General features: G+C 30.8%; 2 protein-coding genes across 8 annotated transcripts; both read right to left on the reverse strand.

Annotated features, from left to right (window-relative positions):
* Nucleotides 1-67: 67 nt before the first annotated feature.
* On the reverse strand, nt 68-5,866 carry LOC111315413 (uroporphyrinogen-III synthase, chloroplastic). 6 transcript variants are annotated; one of them, XR_002693289.2, is made up of 11 exons: nt 5,574-5,856; nt 4,075-4,162; nt 3,552-3,618; nt 3,137-3,255; nt 2,607-2,702; nt 1,853-1,908; nt 1,464-1,549; nt 1,017-1,151; nt 553-618; nt 305-471; nt 68-229 (listed from the first exon to the last, which is right to left on the reverse strand). XR_002693289.2 is itself a non-coding variant. In XM_022917102.2 (10 exons), the coding sequence occupies exons 1-9, from the start codon at nt 5,781-5,783 to the stop codon at nt 570-572; spliced, it is 906 nt and encodes a 301-aa protein (XP_022772837.2). In that variant the 5' UTR covers nt 5,784-5,856; the 3' UTR covers nt 68-471; nt 553-569. The 6 variants fall into 6 exon arrangements, 4 of the variants coding, with proteins under 4 accessions (XP_022772837.2, XP_022772838.2, XP_089605313.1 ...); XR_016330626.1 differs by having other exon boundaries at nt 68-471; nt 1,017-1,174; nt 5,574-5,864; XM_022917102.2 differs by having other exon boundaries at nt 68-471.
* A 1,882-nt stretch (nt 5,867-7,748) lies between these two features.
* LOC111315414 (polyadenylate-binding protein RBP47-like) lies at nt 7,749-12,061 on the reverse strand. 2 transcript variants are annotated; one of them, XM_089749364.1, is made up of 6 exons: nt 11,513-12,057; nt 10,160-10,640; nt 8,925-8,983; nt 8,710-8,840; nt 8,495-8,591; nt 7,749-8,249 (listed from the first exon to the last, which is right to left on the reverse strand). In XM_089749364.1, the coding sequence occupies exons 1-6, from the start codon at nt 11,873-11,875 to the stop codon at nt 8,073-8,075; spliced, it is 1,308 nt and encodes a 435-aa protein (XP_089605490.1). In that variant the 5' UTR covers nt 11,876-12,057; the 3' UTR covers nt 7,749-8,072. The 2 variants fall into 2 exon arrangements, with proteins under 2 accessions (XP_089605490.1, XP_089605492.1); XM_089749366.1 differs by lacking the exon at nt 8,495-8,591 and having other exon boundaries at nt 11,513-12,061.
* Between the last annotated feature and the right edge of the window lie 15,257 nt (nt 12,062-27,318).

The raw sequence follows: 27,318 nt of genomic DNA on the forward strand, positions 1-27,318 counted from the left end.
GAAGGATTGACAGCAAAATATAAAATTTTCAGTATAAACATACTAGATTGCAATTTTAGCACAAAGGTTCTTACTTTAAAGTGATTTTTATTCTCAGCTTAAACGTACAAAAATGTCATACTACAACATAAAAGGCACACTAACTTTTATTACACCTTGAATTGATAAAGTCTCCTACTGCTTATCAGCTTTCATGGAGTCGCAGTGCCCCAATTCAATTTCAACACAACTGACATTGAGTAGAATAAATGGGCTTACGGTAAGAAAAATTATGTACAAGTTGAATGAATAGCCTCTGACTAACCTCCAATTAGAGTGCTGCCAATAGGATATGCACCTTCAAAATGCTCAGTTTTCAACAAATTCCCATCCTATGACTTGGAAAAACTTTATTCACTTTGGTGCTCTGCGCTTCACACGGAAATTGGAAGGCTTGTGGTCTTCACCCTCTCTTCAGCCTTCCAAAGGAGCCTAGTAGAACAACTCATTTATTCTTTGAGAAAATATGATATTACTTCGAGGAATAACCAGAGAAAAGGGGAAAAAAGTTACCTTAGTAACTTTCATTCCTAAAAAGTGTCATAAGCTCTTAAGGCTTCAAGGATGCTACCAACCCAGCTGCCAATCCAAAAGAATCAAAGTTGTCAGAATCTTTAATTTAGTCAATAACAACTTCCAATTGATAAATAAGCAATCAAGATTACAGAGGTCTAGAGAGAGGAAAAAAGTGAATATAACACATGGGAGAACTTGTTTGCCAAGTCAAGGAAGCTCAGCTCAAACAGAACTTCACTCAATCCTCAAGAGTAGTGGTTTTGGCAGCAGAGCCTTGGCTATTGAAGCAAAATACAATTGCAGGACCTTGGCTGTAGTTTAACTCTATGGTTGCTTCAACAGTCAAAGGAATTCAGATCCAACCTACCGTTACTTAAGGTCAGAGCATACCAATTTAGCGACCAGTAAATTCTAATACAGAAACATCATGCAGAAAGTTTAGAAAAAAGAAAGAGGATTACCCATCAAGTCCAGGCTGTGTCGGAAAATATACATTTTTCAGTCCCAATCTTTTTGCAGCTGAGGCAGTTGTCTCGCCAATACAGGCAATTGAATTGCTCCAAGAATCAGGTTCTGAAATAAGATTGACCCAGGCTCTGTTGCAGCAGAGGTGTATAAACTAAGTACAAGGAAAAAAAATTGCCCCAATAAAAGGCTTGGCAAGTTCAGGCAGCCAAAACAGGAGCAAGGAAAAAATTTTTGTCATCCATATCAAAAGGCATAAAGTAAGGTCCGACTACCATGATAATCCAAGTTACATGAAGTAACAAATTTACAGGATGGTTAACGAGCTGGCAGAAGGTCAGCTCAAAGCAAGAATTTCCTCATTAACAGACAGAAAAACTTTAAGTTAGCCTTTTACTTGGGAAAACTAATTACAAGTAAAGAGAAAGGAATCAACTATATACCGAACTGCAGATGGTGAAGCAACAGCAACAACCGGGGCAGATAGGGCCTCTTCCAAGACTATTTGGTCAACATGATCAACAGGTACCTGAAAGGAATGATTAAACATCAAGGACCAAGAGAGTATGCTCAATTGGCGGTCAAAAACCATCTTCAATTACAAGCTACTATATTGAATCAGGAGTAAATCTTGCTATCACAAGAACCAAGGGAGGACAACAAAAAATAAAGCAGCATAATGCAGTCTCCAAGACATTCATGGGCTATCAACAGACTCCAACACCATTTTGCAGGAGATAGTTACTCTGACAAATATCTCATATAGCTGCTATTGTCCATACAATATTACAAAAGGACCTGAAACTAAAATTACCAACACATAGATACTCACAGTTGTGTATGTATTCAGTCTCACAACCTGAAATCCACGATTAGAGAGGCCTTCTTCTGCAACATATATGCCAAAATCAAGGGTCAGTTTTCACAGTTTCCTAGTATAATAATTAAACTTCAAGCATGACACTAGATTTAAGAAAAATATCAGCACAGCAATGAGAAAAAATTACTTATAAGAATTCCTCGACCAAGCTAGACTTTTCGGTTGAAAATTCACAAAACCAAGAAAGACAAATCAAATATAACAGGGGAAAATGGATTGTGCAACTAATTAACTCAAGTAAATAACAGTTTCAGATAAGTAATACCAATAGTAGGGGAACAACAAAAGCAACAAACCTCAATCTTTTGAGGGTAATAAAAAGGACACCACCACACCTTGATGTGCATTTATTAATAGATAATAGATTTTTTTTTTTGGTGGCGGGTTTAGCTTTAAACTGACTCAACCTATGTGTTTTTTCACAACTTAAATCTCATTTTTTTCCAGCCCCGAGGTAAAGGTTTCTTCTCCCTTTTTATTTTTTAAGTTTCGAGTTTATCGTTTAAAGGATTTAAAATTTGAGGCTCTTGTTTTCGATGAAAGTCATGGCTACTCATTGTCAAGTTTTTAGCTTACAAATCCTCTGATTAAATGGTAATGCATGAGAGGGATATATCACATAATCAAATAACAAAAATCTCAAAATCACGCCAGAAAAATAGATATCCATGAAAAGGAAATCAGAAAACCATAAAAATAACCATACCAATCTCATTACTAGCCTTTACAGAAGCAGGATATAAGACTGTGCACCTTTTGTTCCCATCCTTTGGAAGCTCTGAAGCCAAAACTTTGCCTGTTGCTGAATGAGTTGAATTTAAACACATAATAGAATGCAATTAGTATCATGATTTCTACTATAACCGTAAATACATGTCAATCACATAAAAGATAGGGTAGATAATGTTATGGCATCACCAATAAGCTAATGTAGAAAAAAATATCTCACAAAATGAGGAGCAATCATAAGCATCCGAAAAGGTCAAAATTTAATGTTTGCAGTTTAAACAAAAATTACTACAAATTCGTAAATGCATTGAAATTAATAGGACAAAAACAATTATGGCATGTGTTCCATTTATTGGTTAGAAGAATCCCACCCAAAGTAGATGTAAGATTATTTTTCTTATAAATGACCTAGAAAATTGAATATAGGCATTAACTTAAACACATGCCTATATGCAAACACTAACAAAGATGACACATAAATAAACTTATGAAAAGAGAGATAAGTACCTTTTGATGGTGCAAAAGCAACATCGAGCGATTGCTTTGATGATTGCATTAAATTCTCAAAAATACTTGCTGTACCAACTCCAACAACGCCTACCCTAACACTTGGGGTTCCAGCTGCCCTAAAGAAAAAAAAAATTAAGCCCATGCATCCAAGCAAAGTAAATTAAACTCTAATCAAAAGACAAAAATGTAATTAGGAGCCATGAATAAAGATGTCCTTTAGACACACCCACATGTAAAACACACACATATATATAACTTTTAAGCATTGCTAATAAAAATATGAATATTGCATGATTAAATTAATTAATACACGTAGCAATAACACATCATTTGAGCATTAAAGATTCTTAAAACCCAAACCAAATGCTGAAAAAAATTTTGACATGAAAAGAAAGTTCCTCGCTGCCCTTACTTCCATGCCTCTAGAAAGACCGAACCGGCTTCAGGCGAAGTTATGACAATCCAATCAAATGTCCTTTCTGCGGCCACCAAAAAAAATATATATACATATATTATAAAACAAGACAGCCAAAAATAACTTGTACCATCTTTATCTAGACTGTCCTTAGGAGCATTGATTGCAATCATACTATTCATGATGATAACCACAAAACTATACCCTAGATATTCCACTGTTTCACACAATGAAGAAGCAGTATAATCAAGCAAAAAATGCCATTCAAAATCACAAATATCATAGTTTGAGTTTGCGGGCCAAAACTGAACAGGGCTTTATAAGCAACAGCTTAGAAGCCAATGGATGTAACCATGTGTATTATATCTAGCAAGCATTAAAGGAGACTAGCATCCTCAAACTAACTAGACATATATTTCCAAAGAAAGATTGCCTGCCATCCATGTCAATTTTGCAACAGTCTATTCACTACACTAACCATGCGCACTATCAATATAGAGCACGAAGTTTTCAAAGTTACCACTTAAAACAGAGGATAGCCTATCCAAGTCAGGCCCTTGTGTATGCTGAATGAGGGGAAGCTCCAAGCAATTGATCCCATGTTCGGCCTGTGATTTACTAAAATATTAAGCTGAATACATACTTGTATGAAAAATGTTGAGCTGAATACATAGCAGGATGTCCGATTTTAGTATGTATTGTCCTTGGACAGATTTAGCTATATCCTTTAGGCCTAACAAACATGTTCAAGGACTATTGTAGATAACAGCATCAGTGGGACCCAAGAATCAGCATTACAACTCACCATCAGTTGACACTGAATAATGAATAATCAATATTAAAGTGAACAGACAAGGCACCATAAAACACACATTGCAGTAAGTAAGGGCATTAAATTATAATTCTGCACAATCAACTAAAAATAAAAAAAATTTGAATTTCATTTAAGTATCCTAATGTTTCCCATTATCAAATATTTAAATGAAAGCTATGGATAAAAGAAAAGCACAGAGATATATGTATGGGAACAGACAGGAATAGCAGTGGAACAGTGGATGTCAGGGTACAGCAATAAGCACAGAAAATATGACAATAGTGGTTTCCATTTTTTTAACTTCCATTCAAGGCCATAAATTTTCACTTCCCACGGCTAAATAAAGGCCATCTGATCTATTGAACTAAGTTAACATAACCAAATGCACCTAAATATACCTAGTCCATTTGAACCATTAACCATTTGAGGAAAAATTTTAAAATTAAGAAACTCAATTAAATTAAACAAAAGTTCATAATAGAAGAAGGAAAAATTATTTCAATAAATCACTTTTTCTCTATTATCATTATTCATATAAACATATGGAATAAATAAATTCAGCAAAATTTATGGAATGATTTTTATTCTACATTGTCACTCTTCAATCATCGCAAAACGCAAAATAGAAATTATTCCTATAAAATTTTCAAAAATTCATTTATTCCAGACAAACTTTGAACCTAAATATATCTCCGGTACTACTGGTTCTAATATTAACTTTTTTTTTTTTACAGCTAGATCCTTCGAAATAGCAATGGCATGTGCTCTACATTCTTTAATATTTTTTAATTCTATATTTTTATTTGCTACGAACCAGACTCGAAGTTCGCATCATAGTATTTACGTTTACAGAAGAGTACAAAATAACAAAAATATATATATTTGAGGAAAAAACCATTAAAAATGACTTAGATGCTGCATAAATCAATTAAAAATGACTTAGATGTTGCTTCTGTTTCAGCATTTAATCAAACAGATGATGAACCGATCTTAAATTCAGAATGCAATGGATGATTCTTTATATACAGTTAAACAATGAACCTTTTTCCTATTGAAGTTTCAAGTAAAATGTGAGAAAAGCAGAATACTAATGAGCTTGATAACGAACAAAAATGAAATAGTAATAATCAAATCATAAAAAAGATTTAAAAGAAAAGAAAATAAAAAATTCAAAGAAGAGAAACGAAAGAGATAAGAGTTTAAACCAGAGCGTTAATGAGCTTAGCGTTTTTGCCTCGTTCTCTGGTGACGACGACTTTCAGATTTGAAGGAGTGTTTTTAATCACTTGCGAAGTCGACGAAGACGAAGAAGCTCCGATCTTGGAAGGAGATAAGGAGATTCGGGTGTGAAGTTGCAGAGAAGAAGAACATGGCGGAGGAAGAGGAGAGAGAGAGGAGAGAGAGAGGAGAGCCATTGAAACGTGTTGAGCAAAGGAGGGATGGGCCAAAGGGAGCAGCTGTTACCAAATTAACTACTTAACCATGAAATAATTAATTAATTTCTGTATCACTAAAAAAAAGACTAAACAAAACTGAACCCCTAATTTTTTATGCCGACGCTTAAAGTGGGTACACCTGTAGAGGTTACTGAATGCCACGTGTTATTTCTTTTGTAGTACCCTTGTCATATGCTCGCCGACACTCTAGCATCCTTGCCTTTCCTTCGGTCACCACTTTTTCTCTTTAAGATCAGCCGTTGATCACATTTGCTTGATCTTTTTCGGATAACCAAACGGTGGATTTATTCTTTTTTCCGCTTATCAATCCCTTGGATGTTGTGCTCCCGCCCCATGGTCCAAACACTTGCCAGCAAGGACTAAAAAGAGGAGGCTTCTTCTAATTCCCTGCAGCTCCTTCATTCCTCATGGATGACAGTGAAACAACCGTTGATTTTTCTGGTTTTTCTATAGTTGGTGAAAACGAGGGGTAGCGTGATGGGATGATGACCGAGTTTAGTTTGACAATGAGGGCCACGTGGAGGGGACAAAATGATTATTTCATATATAAAATTTTTTATTTAAATGATATCGTAATTATATTATTAAAAAAATTAATTATACATATTATATGTAAGAATTTATAAAAATAAAATATTTATTTTATTTTATTTATAATAATTAATTTTTTAATAATAGAATTAGATAACAATTAAATTAAATTTTTTAATAATATAATTGGATGACATGATTAGACTAAAGTTAACAAAATTCATAAATTCAGATGATATTTTTCCCAGATACGGGGGCAGCGCCGTAAGATTTTGGCTCTTGGCTTCACCGTTGGGCTACAAGAGCAGCAATGTTGCTTAACCGCCCATCATCATTGTACTAATGCTGGTGTGATTATTTACGCTCATGTTCGTGATTATTATTTGCACCGTTTTATAAAATAATTGGAATGTAGCTTTAAAAAAAATAGACCAATAACGTATATTTCAAAATCAGAGTCTGTCTTAAGTTTCAATCAAAATTTAAATTTATATTAGATTTATAAATTATTTAACAAAAAATCAATCATTACTAGTGAGAATCAAAACTATATTTTATAAATGAATTTCTTATAAACTCAACCGATCTTTACTGATAAAAAAATTATAATTTTTTAATAACAATGTCGATTTATTTGCTAAAAAAAATAGAGCACCATGAGTAAAAATAAGTTAGGCTCCATTTTATTAATAATTTTTTAAATACATAAATAAAAATAACTTTAAATATGGTTAGAATCAACCAATATTCATCTTAATCAAACAATCAAAATTATAGTTAGAAGTGTTTATTCCGTCATTTGAGTTAATTTTAGATCGAATTAATCGAATTATATTATTTTTTTATTAATTAAATTAAATTTTTAATTTAAAAAATTAATCAATCAAAATTAATTTGATTGATTTAGTTAATTTTTTTCAATTAATCGAATAATAAAATATATTAAATTAAATTATATTTTAAATTTTTATTTTCTCATATGTGAAATAAGTTAAATAAAATCATTTAAAAAAATTCAAACACCAAAATATTAAGTTATATACTCTAATAACTTAAATTGAAATGAATAATTTCATATATTTTTAGTTTTAAATATAGATTTTATAATATTTTGATTAAAATTTTGATTAAATCAATTAATTCAATTTTTGAATCGAATTAATTAAAAATAAAAAATTTTATAAAATTATTTTGGATAACTGATCAAAATTAATTTGATAATCAACTGATTGATTAAATTAAATTGGTTCGGTAGATCAATTAAAATCAAATTATGAATACTTCTAATTGTAGTAGCCCAAAAATTTAAAGTGTAAAAGATATTGTTTAATAAGAAAGATTAAACGTGATCCAAGTTAAAAAAAAACGGTCTTCCATTTATGCGTGAAGAAGAGCAGCAGGGAACAAGTTATTAACTTTTATTCATGAAGCACACTACCACACGGGTCAGCCAAGAGCCAAGTCATACATTCCAATCACCAAGTTCCCCTTTGTTATCACATAAAATTAAACAAATAATAAATCCAATCCCTAGAAAAAACCTACTTAAAGTGGTCAAAATTCAGTTCCACTCCTCATATGGAGGGATTTCTATAAGAATTCTACAGAACCAAGAGAGCTACGGAGTAACAACTAACCAGGCAGTTCCCCCCCTTCTAGTTTGAGTGTCTACTTACTAGAGCTACAGCCTACAACTTCTCTCCTGCTGTTGTTATTTCAGCTTACTTGCTGCTGATGACTGCCGTAGATAGGATAAGCTCCATATGCGGCAGCTGCAGCTGCATACATGCCAGGGTCATGTGGCGGTGGCAAAGCATATCCATATCCATAGCCATCATACATCTGCCCTCCATAGTAAGCTCCACCCCACTGGTTACCGTAATCAGCTCTAAACTGCATTATCACAAATAATAATAGATTAAATAAAAACAATTTATTCAAGTGACAGCTAGGAAGATGTTTCAAAGGTTTGTTTCAGAAACTGCCATCAAATAATTCCTAAGAAATTTGGTAATGACTAATTTTTAGTGGCTCTCATCCATTTCTGTAAAAGCATGTTGTAACAGCTTTCATAATCATAATGCTGCAATAAACGATGTAAGGGAGGGCACAGGAAACTATGGATAGACATAAGAGACCTGCTTATTTGCCGGATTGCGTCCCCAAGAAAGACGCACCGTTTGCTTGCCAATTACCGCCCCATTCAACTTCTGCAATGCCTCCTCAGCATTGTTCCTATTGAGACTCAAGAAGTTACATCAAGGTAGTAACTCAATAATAAGTTAATAACTATATTACACCTTTAATATCACATTATATTATACGGAAAAAGCAGATGGCTACAAAATTTTACCTGTTGGCAAATTGTACAAAACCACATCCTTTTCCAACAGGTATTTTAACAGAGACTATTTCACCATACTGAGAGAAAGGTTGCCTGAGATCTTCCTCGGTGACATTAGGGTCAAGTCCTCCAACAAATATCTAAAATACAATTTGATTAGCCAAGGGGCACAAATGGTGGTGCTCCTAAGAGTCAAAGCTGAAAGAAGGAACTGAAAAACTCACAGTCGTGTTCAAAGAATCTCCATCAGATTGGGTTGAAGCACCACTTGATGCATAGCCACCTTCCAAGAACAAAAAGGAAGCAAAAAGTATCAAACAAAAACCCTAAAAGCTTTAGACTATAACAAGTAACTTTGTCTAGAGAGGTTGAAAATTAGATGAGGCAAGGATGAATAGGTTCAAAAATTAATTCTGTGCAAGGATGCAGATATAAAACCAGGTACAGAAGCAACTGGATTTGGCAACGATCTCAGCATTGACTTTCTCGTACAATGCCAATCATGCAATTGCTACATTGACAAAAGCCTATTAAGATTTATTTAAAAAAAAGAAAAAAGAAAAAAGGAGAAAGATGGTTAAGTTTAAGATTCATAGTTCAGATAAAAGGATGCTACGGTCATGGAAAAATGACAGAAATTCTCAATCACATATAATCCAAATTAGAGATAACCCAATTAACTTCTCTCATAAAACACAATCCTATGGTAGTTTCAATTTGAAAAATCTTGAGAATAAATAAACTTTAAACTTCTTCATATCCAATTTAAAAGGCAATTCATAGTAACAGTTTCTTCACAAAACTAGTCCTTACCACAGGCCACATATGATATATGAACTATCCTCGGCAATTTCTAACAACCCTTATGCTATTTAATTGCTGACAAAGAAAATGCAATGCCCCTCTCGAAATTTAGTCATGCTCATTTAAGAAGGATGCAAACAATTTACATGATATTGCATGAGAAAAGGGCAGTGCTTATAAACAGCAACATAGAAAGCCATAAAACCCCATCAAAAGAGACAAAACCTAGTTGCCCAACAGAAAAGGCAAAGTAGGTAGTTACACAAAACACAAACAGAAAACCAGCATTTCAGTGCCCAACAATGCAGCATAGAAAATTATGAACTGTCTGAGAAGGACTCACTGTTCTTCTCAGTGCAAAAATCACGTCAAAGTAGGAGCAGCTGCACCAAATTTGTTAGGAAGGTGTTTCAAAGGGAAAAGGTGGGGCAAGATTCAAGTTAATTTTAGCATCTAAAACTGCAGAGGATCCTAAAGAGAAAAACATTCATTTAGATGCAAAAAGTACAAGTGCATAAGTCAATATAGAGGTAAAATATAAGCACTTTAGCAATATATATAAATATGACTAAATAAATTTTAAGAAATTAGAAGTACCATTGCGTGCAAGCTTAAATAAATGCATAAAGAAAAAGCAAATTAAATAACCAAATACCTTGTGAAGAATATTGTTGCTGATACCCAGAGGATTTCCTGGGAGTTGCAGCACCTATACGCATAGGCCTGCTTGAACAATATACACCATTCATGTCGGTCATGGCTTGTGATCTCTCAGTATCATCTCCAAACCTCACGAAACCATAACCCTTTGATCGACCAGTGTTAGCATCAATTACGACTTTTGCAGCTTTAACAGAAGGATATTTACTAGCAAAAGTTTCATGCAATAGGCTATCAGTAACATCTGCAGCTAAATCTCCTACAAAAATAGAAAGATCAGGACCATTTTCTGTGTGCTTCTCTCCCGTGTTAAAAGTAGCCCAGTTGAGACGAAAAGGTTGATCTGTATTAGGCATCAAAATGCCACTATAATTTTGAAGAACTTTCTCTGCTGTTGCATGTGAAAAAAATTCCACAAATCCATATCCTCCTGATAGACCAGTCTGCTTATTGCGAATGACCTTAATGGATGTAATCTGCTCAAATAAATTCCAAATTACAATTGAAGTTTGGCAAGCAACTAAAACCCTGGATCAAATTTCTATCTTTCTTTTTATTCAAGTTCCTCTGACTTCTCAAATCAATCATACGTGGTTTGAATTTATGCAAAGTCATCACTATATGTGTAAACCTTACATTTAAGCCAAATGCAACAAACTTCTTTCATACATCCACATAGGAAAAAAATCAGAAAATAACTTTTCCATTTTATTTTGAATTTAACATTTAATTTACCTCAACAGTCAAACAATTCCAGAATTATGCAATGTCTTCTCAGCTTTTTGACATTCCAGACTATATCATCAGCCAGGAAAGTCAAATTCTATACTACTTTCAGGCTCTAGTCAATTGAGCTTTTCTTTTTATATATATTTTTTAAATGCCTGAAATAGCCAAATCAGGAATTGACATCACCTAGTTTGCCAGTTGACACTAATCTCATTACTGGCATTTGATTAGTAGTTAAGTATAACCACGGGAACTACATATCAACCACCGAAAAAGGCACCAAAGGCATTAAAACCATTGTGCAAATCCTATCTTTTGATAGACTAATAATACTTACAGACAAATAATTTTTGCTAGTAAGTGTCCTAATAATACTCGTTAAGGTTACTATTTAAAGAAATATTTTCATCCAACACATCGAATTATCGTCCTAATTATCAATGGAGATGCATTTAATTTGAAAAATATTTCCATAAATAGTACTAAACAAATGTTTTTCTAGCACTCCAACGTGTGTGTATATATAATAAAAGGTAAAAACAAAAATTATGAATCATAGCAAATTAAATTAAGCATCTAAATATTTACTAAATAAATAGATTTATGAGATTTTTTCAACCTCGCCGGTGGAAGCGAAACAACTATGAAGATAGTTCTCGTCCATCCAATGATGCAAATCACCGATCCAAACGGTTTTGTTCTCGCCCCCGCCGCCGCTGGATCCTTGCTGCTGTTGCGCGTGTTGCACGTGGCCGTGATGGTGCTGGTACTGATGGTGATGATGATGGTGATAAGGCATGTAGTGCTGAGGTGGAGGTGGCGGCGCCACAAAATGCTGCGATTGCATCATTTGATGCTGCATTACCATAGCCGTCGGTGGATACTGCATCGCCACCCACTGCGGCTGCGATTGTGGCGGTTGCTGTTGTGACTTTTGTTGCTGCCGTTGGGTCTGTTCCTGCGAACCACTGTTTTGCTGCATCCTTTTCTACTTATTATTATTATTGTTATCACTATCTCTTATTTTCTTAAAAAATATAAACAAATAAACAAAGATTTGGATGTTTATTTGAATTAAATCCGAGTTTTTATTTTTTGCTTTATGAAAAAAAGGTTGAATCTGAGAATTTTCAAGGGAAGAGAAAATAGAAGAGATAAAAGAGAGCACGGCGAGGGCCTCAGCAGAGGATTTAAGCAAAGGGTGATGGAAACACGAAAGGCGATTGTGGTTTTGACCGTTGGATTAGGATTGTGATAGTTTAATCTCAACCGTTAATTTTGTCAAAACGGAGGAGGATATGCATGGGATACTGTTTTGTGGTCACTCTCACCCTGGATCCGCCGCCAGCCAACTACTTTAACTTTAAGGAATTCTATAAATTTATTTCTTAAAATTTTTGGATTTTGGAATTTGTGGATTTAATAAATTATATTATTAGAAATTATTAAAAAATCTCCCTTTTTAATTTACGTCAATAGGGATAAGAATATATAAGATTCTTTGGAGGTTGGAGACTTGGAATACTATTTTTAGTTTGGTTTTGATATTTTCAAATGGGAATATGTGATTTTTTCAATCGTAAAAAAAAAATATATATCATTTTAACTAATTTGATTATGTTTTATTTGACAATCATGATTTATGCTATAATAAATAAAGTAATGTTATGATTAATCATTTAATTTGATGGTTTTAATTCTGTATATAATAACATTTTGTTGATTTAATTATGAGAGATATTCGTATTACAACATATATCATAAAGATTGAATCACGAGAAAAGTAAACTTTTAGTTCTATTCATTTGATTGAATTTCTTTTCTTCCGTCGAATTTTCCAACTCTTATCAATTTAATTTTTTTTTTACTTTTGATTGTTTGATATTATTTATTAAAAAAATAATTGAGTGAATTAATTTTTTTTTAGTTTTATTATAATTAGAGTGAATTAATTTTTTTAAATTACATTTATTTAATTAATTAGGTAATCAACTAATAAATTATAAATTACCTAAATAATTAAATTTGATTCACATACAATGAAATTTAATAATCAACTAAGTCTTGTTAGGCAATAAGACACATATTCATTAATTCAAACGTGCCAAACTGGGGATGAAACAACATTAAAATAATTTTGTATATATTTTTATAATATATAAAAGTGTTATATAAAAAGGGGCAAGCAATACATTTTTAATAAAAAGATTTATATGAATGCAATATTTAAATTTGCTTATTTATTATGTATATGCCTCATGGTTACATATATTATCAAAATATATTACCAAATTGATTTTTTTTTAACAAAAAAATCAAAGCCTAAAAAAAGTTATAAATGTTAAAAATCAAATTTTAATTTTACGAGAAATTATCTTTTAATAAAGATATAAGAATTAGCTTATGGATTCTTCAAATATGATATTTATTATACAATGAATTTACTTTTATTAATTTCTTGTTAAAAAGGAATTAATTATTCCCATCACCCTTCTAATTTTAAAAATTAAACACTCCTCAAAAGAGATAATAAAATATTCTTGTAAGACCTTAAAAATGATATCTTCGTTGTCGTTCCACTCAAAATTAAACGCCACTTTCTATGGTCAAAAATAGAAAGCCGTTAGTGACTTAGTGCCATTTAAAAGATTTTCCATATCTCAATGACTGCAACTTTTGTTAATTTGACTAGAAGTAAATCAAACGTCATTTAGCTAAGTACAACATTATTGGAGGATATAGTTTGACCTTAGTTGTATACGTGTGTGTGTGTATATATATTTCTGGGCCTAGCGGCGATATGAGAGTATGAGTCATGTAGGCTTGGATAAGAGCCCAATAAACTCATTCACATTCCCATAATAAAGGAAAAAAAAAACACTGAGAAATGTAGAAACAGCATTCTCTAATTTGAAAAAAGAAACCCTCAAATAGTTGTATGGGACATGCAGAGCAGAGACAGTACCATGGACATGAGACAACCTTCGGATGGAATTGGAATTGTACTGATACTGTCCATTCAAATTAAGGTCGCTAGTGTTGTGTCCTCGCTTGTTTTGGGATTGGTTGATTTAAATAATTTTTTTGAAATGTATTATAAAAGTAAAATTAAAAATGTTTAAATGTATTATATTTGTATTTATATAGTAAATAAAAAATAAAAAATTATACATATAAAAGAAATATTACAATTTAGTGAGAGATTAAAAGCTAATATTATGATTTTGTTTTATGTATCAAACAAAACAAAAGCATGAGATAAATCCATATATAAAAATAGACTCCCCAAACAAAATCCAATTAAAAAAGCAAGTCCCATTTTTTCACATCCAAAAACCCATTAAACTTTAAAAAATGGATAACTATTATGTGTAAAAAAACGTATATAATAACAAACTCTTTGAAAATCTAACTTATAAAGTAACCCACATTTCCTCACACTTCAAAGCTCACTAAACCAGAAAAAAAAAAGTAGTTGTCATGTGTAAAAGGCTTACCCATATTCTCTTACATCCCAAAGCTTACTAAATTTCAAAAAATAAAAATAAAAACAACTGTCATGTATAGAATGCTTATGAGATTCTTTTTATAAATAGTAGTATAGATATAGATGTATAGATTTTGAACTAATATAATGCAATGCAAATTTCTAAAAACAGATAAAAAATACTTTAAAAAGAAAAAATATATATAAATGGACAGATGTCAACTATAGGATTTGTTAGGGGCATTGATGGTAAACAATGTATAGTAATTTTTTTTTTATTAAAAGCCTTTAGTAAACAGTCAAAAGTAATTTTGACATTTGTGTCGATCTGATATATCAGATCGACTTAATATATTCAATATCACATTAGTTTAGCCATGTTCTTATTGTCCCCCAATTTTTCTTATCTTTTATTTATAAATACAAATGTCCAAGCATCATTAAGATAAGTTTAATCTATTTCTAATTTTCTTTATTATTTTTTTTCTGACCTCACTCATTCTTATTTGTGTGTGAAAGTGTAAACGCAGAAAATACTCTCTACTTTTGACTCTAATTGTTCTTCTATTCCATCTTTTTAGGAATACTTTGAGATTGAAACTTTGCACAAACATTTGGCACATCAAATAAGGGGCTTTTTTCAACTTACTAGCTAAGCAAGAAACAATGCTACTTAGAAAAAGAACTTTAGAGGAAGGAAACACTGCCATCCTGGTAGGGATGGAAACGTACAATAGCCAACACTCCAACTTACTTACCCTACCATAAATTAACTCAACCATGGAACAATTCTAGACTTTGACTGAGCAAATACAGGCTCTTAATTCGAATGTCTAGGCATCATTAAGCAAGTTCAATTTATTTCTAATTTTCCTTATTATTCTCACTCTAATCTCACTCATTATGACTTGTACGTTGAAATACAAATATAAGGAACACTCTTTATCTTTAATTTTAAACATCCTTCTCTTCTATCCTTTTAAAAATACTCTGAAATCGGAGCTTGACACAAACATGATCTTTAGGATCCTTTTAATATATAGTGTATAGATGTGTGCCGGCCTTGAAGTCTATAAAAACCCGGCTAAGGCAAAGGGAGATGCGCATCCCATCATTAGTCCTCTTCAATTATTCACTCTCTCTTTTTCTCTTATAGATAGATATTCTTGTTTTACTATATATTTTTTTACCTTTCTAGCTAATCCCTTTCCAATTCCATATCCGGTTTCTCATGGCTAAGATCATTTTCGCTCGTAATTACCTTTCTATTTGTTTTATTATTTTTCTCTCATGTAATCAGATCCACTGAGGAAGTTAGGCTTTCGAAGATAGATAAATTAGCTGATGGGTACTGCTCGGGAAACCAAGTAGCAGAAACCAATACCAGCAGCCGTAATAAGATTAACTTGAGGCGTGGCCTATATGGAGCAGATCACGATGCTCTCACTGCCTCTGCCAAATTCACTGCACTCGACTACGATACCAATGATTTCCACCCAGCGCCGGTCACTTAACTCCACCTAGCTAGGCCTAGAATCTAGATCACACGTTATCTAAGTATGGATTTCTCATACAGCTAAGCTCTGTTACATGAGTATGTAAATATGAATTTTGCTTATTAATCTCTCATATATGCTGCTTCCAAGAAGTAACTACCGACGTCGTAGGATTTCTTGTAAATAAGTAGGCTTGTGAGTAAGAAATATTTCATCTTAACAGTGTGTTTCATTACTCGTTGTAAATAAACTTTGGTTTATATTACTAATAAAGTTTGAAGTATGGGGTTAACATCTGTATCTCTAGACTCGTTGAAGGCCATGGAGCTTTCAAGGTTTTTTGTCTTTCGTTTGCAACTCCCAGTCCTTGCAAATGTAATGAAAATCTAGAGCCAGTTGTTTATGATAACTTCTAGTTTAAGTACATTAATTTTGTTGGTATTTTAAACTTATACCTTACACTACATGACAATAAGATTGAATTAAAAAGGACGTACACATATATATCATATATCATAATTGAACAATATTAACATATGTCAAAAGTACTGTGATTCGGTATTAAGTTATCAAATTTTTAATTTCGTTAACCAGATTTAATTTTTAATAATTTTGAATATATAAAAAAAAAATAGCATATCCCATGCTCAAATTTAAAAAATAAAATGGGTATGCTTGATTCCTTCTATCATATAAATGTGTGCTTGATCCCATTAATTGCTTTTTCTAGTGTACCCATGTCCGGCCCTTTGACTTTGATATTGTTTTTCATATAAGAATAAATTAATAATTGGGTCTTTTAACGACCAAGGAAAATAGAAATCAAAGATTAATAATGCGCTATTATGTAATGGTACATCCAGAATTGTTTTTAAGGTGTATATTTATAACATATATAAAAAATTGATGAATTTATCAATTTTATCAAAAAAAATAGAAGAAAATTTTGAGGTGCTTAAGGAAATTTTTTTCAATTTTTTTTTTTTGTTTTTCAATATTTGGAGTGTCTAAAAGAAAATTTTAAGAATATTCTAGAAAAAATCTTCCTCTAATTTTTTTTTTTTTGAATTTTCCATCTTTTAGGGTGTCTATTTGGATCCGACCCTAGTATATATTTGATGTCATTGTAATAACTATTTTTATGATTAAAATATTTTATCATAAAAAAAAAACAAACTTTATAATATTCAAATAGCAGTAATAAAATCAAATTATTTTTACATTAATTTACACGAGTAATGAACACACAATTGAGATGCAAATTTTACTTTCTAAACCTATTTATCAACTATTATTACATGTAAATTCATTAGGCGGAAATAATTTTTTTAGATCATTGCTATTAGGGGTATAATCGAACCGAATCGAGTCGAATAATGAGAAACTCGAGCTCGAGCTCGACTCACAACTCGAGGCTCGATATTCGGCTCGAGTTCGATCAAATTTTATTTTTCAAGCTCGAGCTCGATTCGTGATCGAATTCGAGCTACTCGATTCGTGATCGAATTCGAGCTACTCGAGTTCACTCGATTAAATTCGATTAATATGTAAAAATAAGCTCGATTCGTATACTCGAAAGAATTCGATTATTCATGCTCGAACTCAGACTCAAAATATTTTATTAATTAAAATAATAAAAATATATTAGGCTCGCGAGCTACTTGAATCGGATATAAGAATAATCGAATTCGGATGGATCGATAAGTCAAGTTACTCGAGCTCGAGCTCAACTCGATAATAATCGAATCGAATTCGAGTTTTTTTCGAATTGAACCAATAACTTACGAGTACTAATGTATCATTTACACTCCTAATTGTTATTACATAATTTATTTTTTTATATTAAAATAATAAACTTATTTTATAATTTTGAAATAAAAAAAATTAAATTATAAAAATAATCTGGAACAAAAAACTCCAACAGCTCCTTGATGTAATTCACGCCGCAATTTAAGCATCCGAATATATGGTCACTGTGTTTTTAACGGCTTTTGATGCAAACCGCAAATGATAAAAAGAAATTGATCGAGCATAAGGGAAAGTGAAGATTACGTTGGCTCTTCATCAAAAGATTCGCTGGCATTCTGCCTCCAAAATTTGTTGTATATTAATTACTTCCAAGTTCAATTCTTTCTGCAGTGACACACTATCAAATTGATGCTAACTTGCTTTTTTGTTTTCATAGAACATAAAGAAGAAATATCTAGGCTTGAGTCTTTGGCTTAATGGTTATAGTATGCATCACTTCCTTAATTAAAATATCTAGGTGAGTACGTATATCTTGAATTCAATCCTTCGTGGGATTTTATGGTTCTTTTTTACTCAACCAAAAGAGTTTAATTGACTGAAAATCAACAGAAACAGAGTACAACAGCAGAGTACAAACCCAAAACAGAAAATTATTAAATCATTAACAATGTGGTATTATGATGAGGAAAAAAATTTAAGAATATTCAAAGAGAAATCTTCCTTTAAAATTTTTTATTTTCCATCTTTTTGGAGTGTCTATTTGGATCCACCCCTGCTATTATGTATATAATTGAGGTCATTGCAATAACTGTTTTTATGATTAAAATATTTTGCCATAAAAAAACTCAAAACTTTATAATATTTAAGTAGCAGTACTTATAAAATCAAATTATTTTTATTAATTTAGACATGAGTAATGAACATATGTCACCTAAGGGTGCTGAAAACATCGCCAGAACCACTCCAGCTTCATTTCGAAGGACCCCCCGCAACCAGCAGGCCCTCGATCACCTATTGTTGAACCATCCGCATTGAACTTCAGGAAACCGTTTGGTGGTGGTCTCCACTGGGTACATCCTCTTTTGCCGCCACTCCGTAGTTTCGGGGCACACTTCCGAGGGCAGTCCCACCACTCTGATTCTTGTATCAACACATTCTCTGCAGAAGCTTTTATCCAGTGTAACGTCCTCATTTTTGTCAGGAACATTAGATCATCAATCTTGAACCGTGTTAGAAGCAGACATAGACCTCTCCTGACTCATCTAATATGTCTGCTTTCAAAAGCCTTTCCTCAGTAAATGTGATTCCATGAGAAAACAATAACAAAATGAGAGGGGCAGCAGCTAAAATGAGGTTGTTTTTGGCCATGGGGGTGACTGAAAATTAAGAATGATTTAGAGAGCTCAAAGAGAAATTAATGTATAGCTGCTACTTGAGAGATGCCCATAAGCTTTTTGCCTAGCTCAATGGGTATTTATAACAAAAGGAGAACGGCAGCAGCTAAAATAAGGTTGTTTTTGGCATGGGTTGTTGGTAATTTAAAATGTGATGTATCCATATTAAGTAGAAAAATCATTTTTATATAATTTAAAAGAGATTACTTATGTCATTTTAGTGAATGAACTAAATGTTAGGGTGGATTAAGTTATTTGGACTTAGTAAAGTTTTCTTAGTGCTTGTTTAGTAATTAGATTTAATTTTTAAATCTTTTATTTTTTATTTCAAAATATTACTAAAATATTATTTTTATTCTGAATAAATATGTTTGAATAGAAAAAAATATGATGGTTTGAATAAATATATCTAAATAGAAAAATATGACTATTTAAATAAAATTTATTTAAATAATGAAGCATAATTATACCAAATGTAATGACTTTTTGAATTGATTTATTTTGTGACTGTTCATTTATTATAAATAAATCTTTTTATTTGATCAATTTTTTTGCTTTTGATCTTGATATTTTTTAAGCTTTTGTTCTATCTTATAGATATAATTATTTTTAAAATAATATTTTTTACACCTCAAAGCCATATTTTTTCTTTTTTATTATTTCTGTTTTTTTTTTTAATTTTCTAACAATGGGGGTGACTGAAAATTAAGAATGAATTAGAAAGCTCAAAGAGAAATTAATGTATATCTACTACTTGAGAGATGCCCATAAGCTTTTTGCCTAGCTCAATGGGTATTTATAGACTTTTGGAAGCCGGTATGATCATGCTGGTTGCCAACTATTCAATGTTAAACGCTTTCAATCGTTGCAACCGAGTCTTATGGCGGTTTTTATGACCCATATCCCCTTGGATTCCCTTCAAAAGAAAGGTTCAGCATATTCCAATATTTGTTGAAACCCGTTGTGCTGCACTGCTGTTTCTGCATGTCCCATGCAACCATGCATCTACGCCTCGAGATTTGGATCCTAGGCTTCTCCCACTTTTTCTAAGTCACTTCACCTAGAATTTCAGGTTCTTCCACTCCTTGAAATAAAAAAATTACTCCCGTTCCTGTTTGTTTATCTTGCATTAATTTTCATGAAATTTAAGTAAAAAATTTTGATTTTAAAATCAAAATGTTTTTATAAAATTAAAATTACATGATTTTTAATGTGAAAAAAATATATAAATTATAAAGTATAAAAAAATTAAAAATTTTAGATATTAAAAAATATATATAATTTTGAGACATAAAAAAAGAAGGATAGAGGGAATATTTTTTAGCTTCTTTTGCTTCTTTTGATGTTGATGTTGATGCTGATGCGATTTAGATTTTATATATAGTTGGGGCACTAACGATGGGGAATGGGAAAGTAAGCGAGACAAGATTTTTCATGATTGATACTTTAATGAAGAGAATATCTGTGATTATTCTATATGCTTTGTTAGACAATTTATTTCTTTGTTATTTTTGAATGCTAGGAAATTTTAATCTTTTAGTGAAGAAAAATAAGAACATAAATAAAAATAGTTAATTTTAGCTTAGTCAAATGAGGAATTGAATTTTGGTAATTTGAGTAATTACAGTGGTTTATGTAGTGGTTAATAATGAACATGGATGACTGTGAATTGAATTGAAGGGAAGCATCAGTGATTTTTTCTAGTGGTGTCTGTTGATTTTTGGTCATAAAGGGTGTCAGTTGATGCATGTGGGTGGTGGGGTCTAATATTCTATATATATATATATATAGATATCAAATCTAGTGGGCCTGATGACCAATTTGGTACATTTAACCCACACAAGCGTATTTTATTAGGACAGTGAATTCAAGTACCCCCCTTGTGATAAGAGGAGGTGGAAGGAAAGAGAAAGCAATGACCCATTTTTGCTTTGATTTGCCTGGGGGTACTAAAAGACACAAGAATCTTCTTTCTTTGATGTCCTAAGAGATACAAGAATCTTATTTTGTTTGATTTGCCTGAGGAGACAAGAAAACTTTGAATTGTTGTAAAAGTAATCATCCATTGTTCTTCGTTCTTTGAATCTTGCATAAACATTGTTTTAAGTCCTTTTTTTACTTAAAAGAGATCAAACAGTAGTGAATGGAGACATGGAAACGTGCAGCTGGGAAGGGGAAGTGGGAGTCGTTATGATGAAAGGCAAGAAAGAAAGAAAAAAAAAACTGTGATTAAATTGTGAAAGCCATAAATCATGGTCTAGGATAAGATTGTGCAGAAATCGATTTTGATCAGAAAAATTAATCAAAAATTAGTTTATAAATCAAATTGTTCTCTTTTTTTTCGGTTAATATATTAAATCGTTTAGGGTTTCGATTAAATCAATTTAGATGGTCGATTTTTGATTTTAAGATTTAACAATTGAATTGATTGAAATACCTAATGAAATATTATTAAAATATTTTATGTTTTTATTAATTTAATTTTTTAAATTTTTTTATATTTTATAATTTATACAAAATTAAAACTCTGAAAATGAAACCCTATTTCCTTTTGTTACTTTCTTCCTCTGACGGCCAACCCTCACCCAGTTACCTTTGCATGTTACCATTGCTATTTTCTAGTCAATCTCTATGCTGCAAGCTTCGATCGATGACCACCGTAACCTTCAATCGACTTCTCTCACCTTTCATAGCTTTTCATTCATTCAATCTTCTCTCTTTTGCAACTCAACTCAATTCAAGGTAAGATTTTTAATCTTTCTTTACCCATGCTTTCAACTTGTTTGGGAGAGACCTTGTTTTTTTTTTATTAAATTTTTTCTCAGGTTTTGAAGATCTTTCGAAAATATGTATATCTGTCTTTGTTTAAAATTTTTCATGTTTTAAAGATAGTTTTACAATTATATGATTTCTCTATAACAGTCATTTGACGCTTTTGTATATATATATATATATATATTTTCTTTCATTTTTTTACTTAGGTAAAATTTTATATATATTAAGTGTAAAGTTTTGTATATATTGGGTGAAATTTTGTATATATTTACTCAGATTGATCTTTTATTCAACCTTGTAATCTTTTTTATTTATTTTTTATTTGTATAAAATTTTGTCATGTTGCTCTTTATGTGTTGCTTTTAAATTAAAGTTATTAAAGGAATTAACTAATTATGCCAATTAATTTTATTTAAGGTCAAAAGTTAAGAACTTTGATAATTTTAAAGTAACAAGTGGTAGTTTAATTTGAATTCAAACAATGTATGTGCATGTGGCTTATATTTTACTATTTTAGTATATCAAGTTGTTGTACAAGTAGTTTGTTGGTTTGAAAGTTAAAATAGAAAGAAGTGGATTTTAGTTAAGTAGAACATTGTGATTTCCTGTATATCCTCAAGCTACCCAATACTTGTCTTGTGTCCCATATAGAGCGTGTTTAGCTAAACTTATAATTGCCTGAGTGCTGCCACCCAATACTTATAAGCAAATTTATACAAAAGAATTATAGGTTAAATAGAATTAAGTTTTTCATTAATTAATGAGTTATAATGTTCTTCCAGCCAATACTCATAAGCAAATATATACAAAAGATATTTTTGAATCAATATATATTTAACAGGGAATTGATGCTTCTATTAAACAATTCATTTGCAATCTATTTAGCTATCCCTTTAAAGAATCTAAGTCGTTGGTTCCTTGTCTGTGTTAATGCCACTTGTAGTAGTTTCATTTCATCTTTTATAAAATGCAATTTCTCATCCTAATTTGATTTTTGCCAAACTTGTCTAGAATTAGCCATGTCACCTTCAAATTTTCAACTGATTTCACAACCACAAATGCTGGTGAAGATCTTGCAACCACTTTTATCCTAAAGTGAACTTGAGATATTAATGATGATATTTCATTAGCTTATCATTTTTTGAGATATCAACTATTTAATGATATTTTGCGTAAAATAATACCAACACAGAACTCAGAAGTGTTCTAATGCCAATGCATTTATTTTATATGACTATTTGTTGTTTAGGCAATTTTGAAAACACAATATTTATAAGCTATCTTTATTCATGTATTTATAAGATTGCTACTTTAGTGTGAATGACTTAAAAATTACAAAACTTCTTAATAATATTCTGCACCAATTGACATTTATTTTATTCATGTACTAGTAATGCAAAATTTTCTTATACAATTATTTTTTGGTATACTTTAGTATGTATATCTCATTTTATTGTTAGCATGTAATGCATATTTGATTAGATCCTTTGTTTAATAATTTGTATAATAGTATTGTTATTTATTATTTTTTTGTTATTTGGTTGAACATTTATTTTATTATTTGATTGGACATTTATTTTTAGCATATAATGCATATTTGATTGGATATTTATTTTATTATTTTTTTAGTTAGTATAGTTGTGTTTACTTTTAAAACTTACTTACATTTTATTATTTTTTTGTTAAAGATGAGTGATAGAGATACTACATAAACAGATACTTAATCAATCCCTCAAGGTAAAAGAGACACAAATGGAACAAAAAGTGAAGTTATAAGCACAAAACTGAAAAGGAAACGATCTAACACATGGTTGGAGTTATGAGATCATTTCACTAAATTTACTAGTGACAATAGTGATGTCAAAGCTAGATGCAATTATTATGATAGAGAATTTTATGCTCAACTTAAAAAAAATGAAACCTCTGCATTAAAGAATCATATGGGTGTTTGTACTAAATTTCTCGTGTTAGTAATGATCCTTCCCAAAGAAAATTAGTTTTAAGCTTAGAAAGAGATGCGTCTTTAGGTACTTGATAGTTTAATCAAGATGGCATTAAGAGAGGTGTGGCTAAAATGATTATTATAAATGAATTGCCTTTTACATTTATGGAAGCTAAAAAATTTAGGTGTTGCTTGTCTATTGTTTGTCTTAGATTTCATATGCCTTCACAATGGACTGTTATTAGAGATTGTTATCAAATTTATGTACATGAAAAAAATTTCCTAAAACAATTCTTAAAGTCGTCTACTATGAAAGTATTTCTAACCACTGACACATGTACCTTATTGTAAGGAGTCAATTATAAATGTCTGACTACTCATTTTGTAGACAATGATTGAAAACTTAACAAAAGGATTTTAAATTATTGTCCCATTTTTAGTCATAAAGGGAGGTTATGGGAAGGGCAATTGAGAAATATTTGTGTGATTGAAGGATTGATAAGATTTTCACTATCACTGTTGATAATACTAGTTTTAATGATGTTGCAGTCTCATTCTTAAGGAAAAAATTAAATAATGCAAGAACTAGTATTATAAGAGGCTAAAATCTTCATTTAAGATGCATTGCTCATATTGTTAACTTTATTGTGAGTGATGGGTTAAAAGAATTGACTAATTTAGTTATTCATGTTAGAAGGATAACTAGATATGTAAGAATGAATATATTCAAAGTAAAAGCTTGTTGTGCTTGGTTGTTAGCACTAGGTGAAACTCTACTTTCTTGACGTTAGAACAAGTTGAAAGAGATTTTAGGCATTTGATGATGTTGATTCTTATTATAGAACTGAACTCTTGTTGGAAAATGGGGTGCCCGATCAAAATGCTTGGGCCAATATTATAAAATTATGCCTTTTCTTGAAAAAATTTTATAATCTTATAGTTAGAGTTTCAGGTTCTACATATGTTACAACTAATAAATTTTTTTTAAGACACTTATGGTGTTTATGATATTTTGCAAGATGACAATTGAATGCTGATGTTGAGTTTAGTGTAATGGCTAAGAGAATGAAGAATAAGTATGACAAGTATTTGGGGAATGTAGAGACAATGAATATGTTACTTTATACTATTTCAATTCTTGATTCTAAAAAAAAAAAACCTTGCATTTGTGGAGTTTTGCTTTATGAAAATGTATTTTCGTAATCAAACTTCAGTGATGATTAAGAAAATGCAATAAGCGATAGTTGAGTTGTTTGATGAATACAAAAATATGTTACAACCTTAATTTAAACAAGTTGATGATAGTAGCCATACGAGTCAAGCACCACCCATCCATTAATAAATTTGAAACTGTGGACCTATATGATAAACAAGCTGTTATGGCTAAGTTTAAGAGGTTTAGGAAACAACAAGGTAGAGAAGAAAATAAATTAGATTTGGATAAATATTTGAATAAAGAGCTTGATGTTATTAAGGAGAGGGTGGATTTTGATGTTCTTGTTTGATAAAAACTTAATAGGCATAGGTTTTCTATCCTTTCCCATTTAGCTCGTAATGTGTTAGCAATTTTTATATCCATAGTTGCTTCTGATATGCTTTTAGCATTGATGGCTGTGTACTAGACGCATATAGGAGTTTTTTAACTCTTAAATTTGTTCAAGCTCTTATTTATGCTTAAGATTGGTTACGTAAAGCTTTAGACTTCGACCTAAATGCCTTAGAGGATTAAGTGAAACAACTTTTATCCAAGATTGGATTGGAACCTATAATTGATTAGTAAAGTTTATTGATCAATTGAGGTAATATCGGCATTGCTTACATTGAATGTGATCCATAAAGTTAAATCTTTTTTTTTAGATAGTTTTAAATGGAATAATTTTTCATTAAATTATGCTTTGTTTTTATTTATTTATTGTTGGAATTTTAAAAGGTGTTGCTACCTGACGCCCACTGTTGCCTACTACTTGTTGGATATTAATGTTTGAGATTTGAAATTTAAATGCTGTAATTGGTTAAAATGTTTGTTGTTGTTTGTTGAATGTTGTTTGAGAATTAGACTTTATGGATTGTAATTTGCTATGTATAGTATTATATTTATGTTGTTCAAGATTTAGACTTTGTGAAACTTGTATTTAGATTGTATTTGAGTATTGCTCATTGATTTAGAGTTTGTGTATTGCTCAATAACTTAGACTTTATGAAGCTTACTTAGACTTACAATGTATTATGTATTGGTCACTGATTTTATTTGAGACTTGGACTTACTATGTATAAAACTTATATTTACGAAGTTTTTGTTTATGAAGTATATAAATTACATTAAATGTTGAATATAGAAAACAAGAAATCAAAATCGATAATACCAAAAAAATCAATTAAAATTGACAATATTAAATTATTTAATTTTCTTTATTTTATATTGTTATTCGATCAATTTGATTTTTTTAAACTAAATCAATTAAATTAATTTTAAAATTTTTATAATCAAATTAACTGAATCTACGATTACTCGACCAACTCTAGGGTCACCTTCGATTTTTTTATTTTTGTCTTCCTTGTTTGTGTTATACTATGCAGCCCAGCGGCTGGTGGGTCATAATTTATTGGCAATTTTGAAACATCCATGTGGACTGTTTTGAGGCCCGTACCAAGTTATGGGCTCAAGTCCTCTTCTCCCTCACTATCAAAAGGGTGAACCCATTTTTTTCACATGGCGGGCCTTCAGCTCATCTATCAATCCATCTTTTTTCTCCAACTTCTTAGTTTAATCCAACTTATTACAAACCCGATTCAAGAATTTGATATTTAATTTTTCTGCTATTGTATGTACTTAAAAGTATCAATTGCTATTGTTTACAGTTAATTTTAATGATCAAATTCAATATATGATAATCTCAAATATAAAAAATTTATTAAAATTATAATATTCAATGAACAATAAACTTTATTTTAACCTTATTTTTTATCAAAAAAAAAAAACATAGATAAGAACTAGGGCTAGTATTGACGTGACAATCAGACCGAATTAAAAGGGACATATATTATATTATGATTGATAAATATTAACATATGTCAAGAGTCTATGGTCTATTAGTAAATTATCGATTTTTTAATTTTATTGATCAAATTTAATTTCTAATAACTTTAAAAATATATAAAAAAAATATTGGCATATCCCATGCTTAAATTTAAAAAACAAAAATGGGCACTGCTTGATTCCGTGTACCATAGACATGCGTGCTTGATAAAAAAAAGCCCATTGATTTCTATTTCTAGTAAACCCATGTCCGGCACTTTAACTTTGATATAGTCTTTCGTATAAGAATAAATTAATAATGGGGTCTTTTAACAACCAAGGAAAATAGAAAATTATTGATAGAAATCAAAGATTAATAATGTGCTATTATGCAATGGTACGTTTAGAATTTTTTAAGGTGTTCACTTATAATATAATATATATAATATTTATAAATTTATTAATTTTATCAATGAAAAATATATTTAGGAGAAAATTTTGGGGTGTTCAAGGATTTTTTTTTTAATTTTTCATTATTTGAGGTATCTAGGAGAAAATTTTAAAAA

The sequence above is a fragment of the Durio zibethinus genome, chromosome 20, assembly GCF_047325235.1.
Source record: "Durio zibethinus cultivar Kanyao isolate XHJ-2024 chromosome 20, ASM4732523v1, whole genome shotgun sequence".
NCBI lineage: Eukaryota > Viridiplantae > Streptophyta > Magnoliopsida > Malvales > Malvaceae > Durio > Durio zibethinus.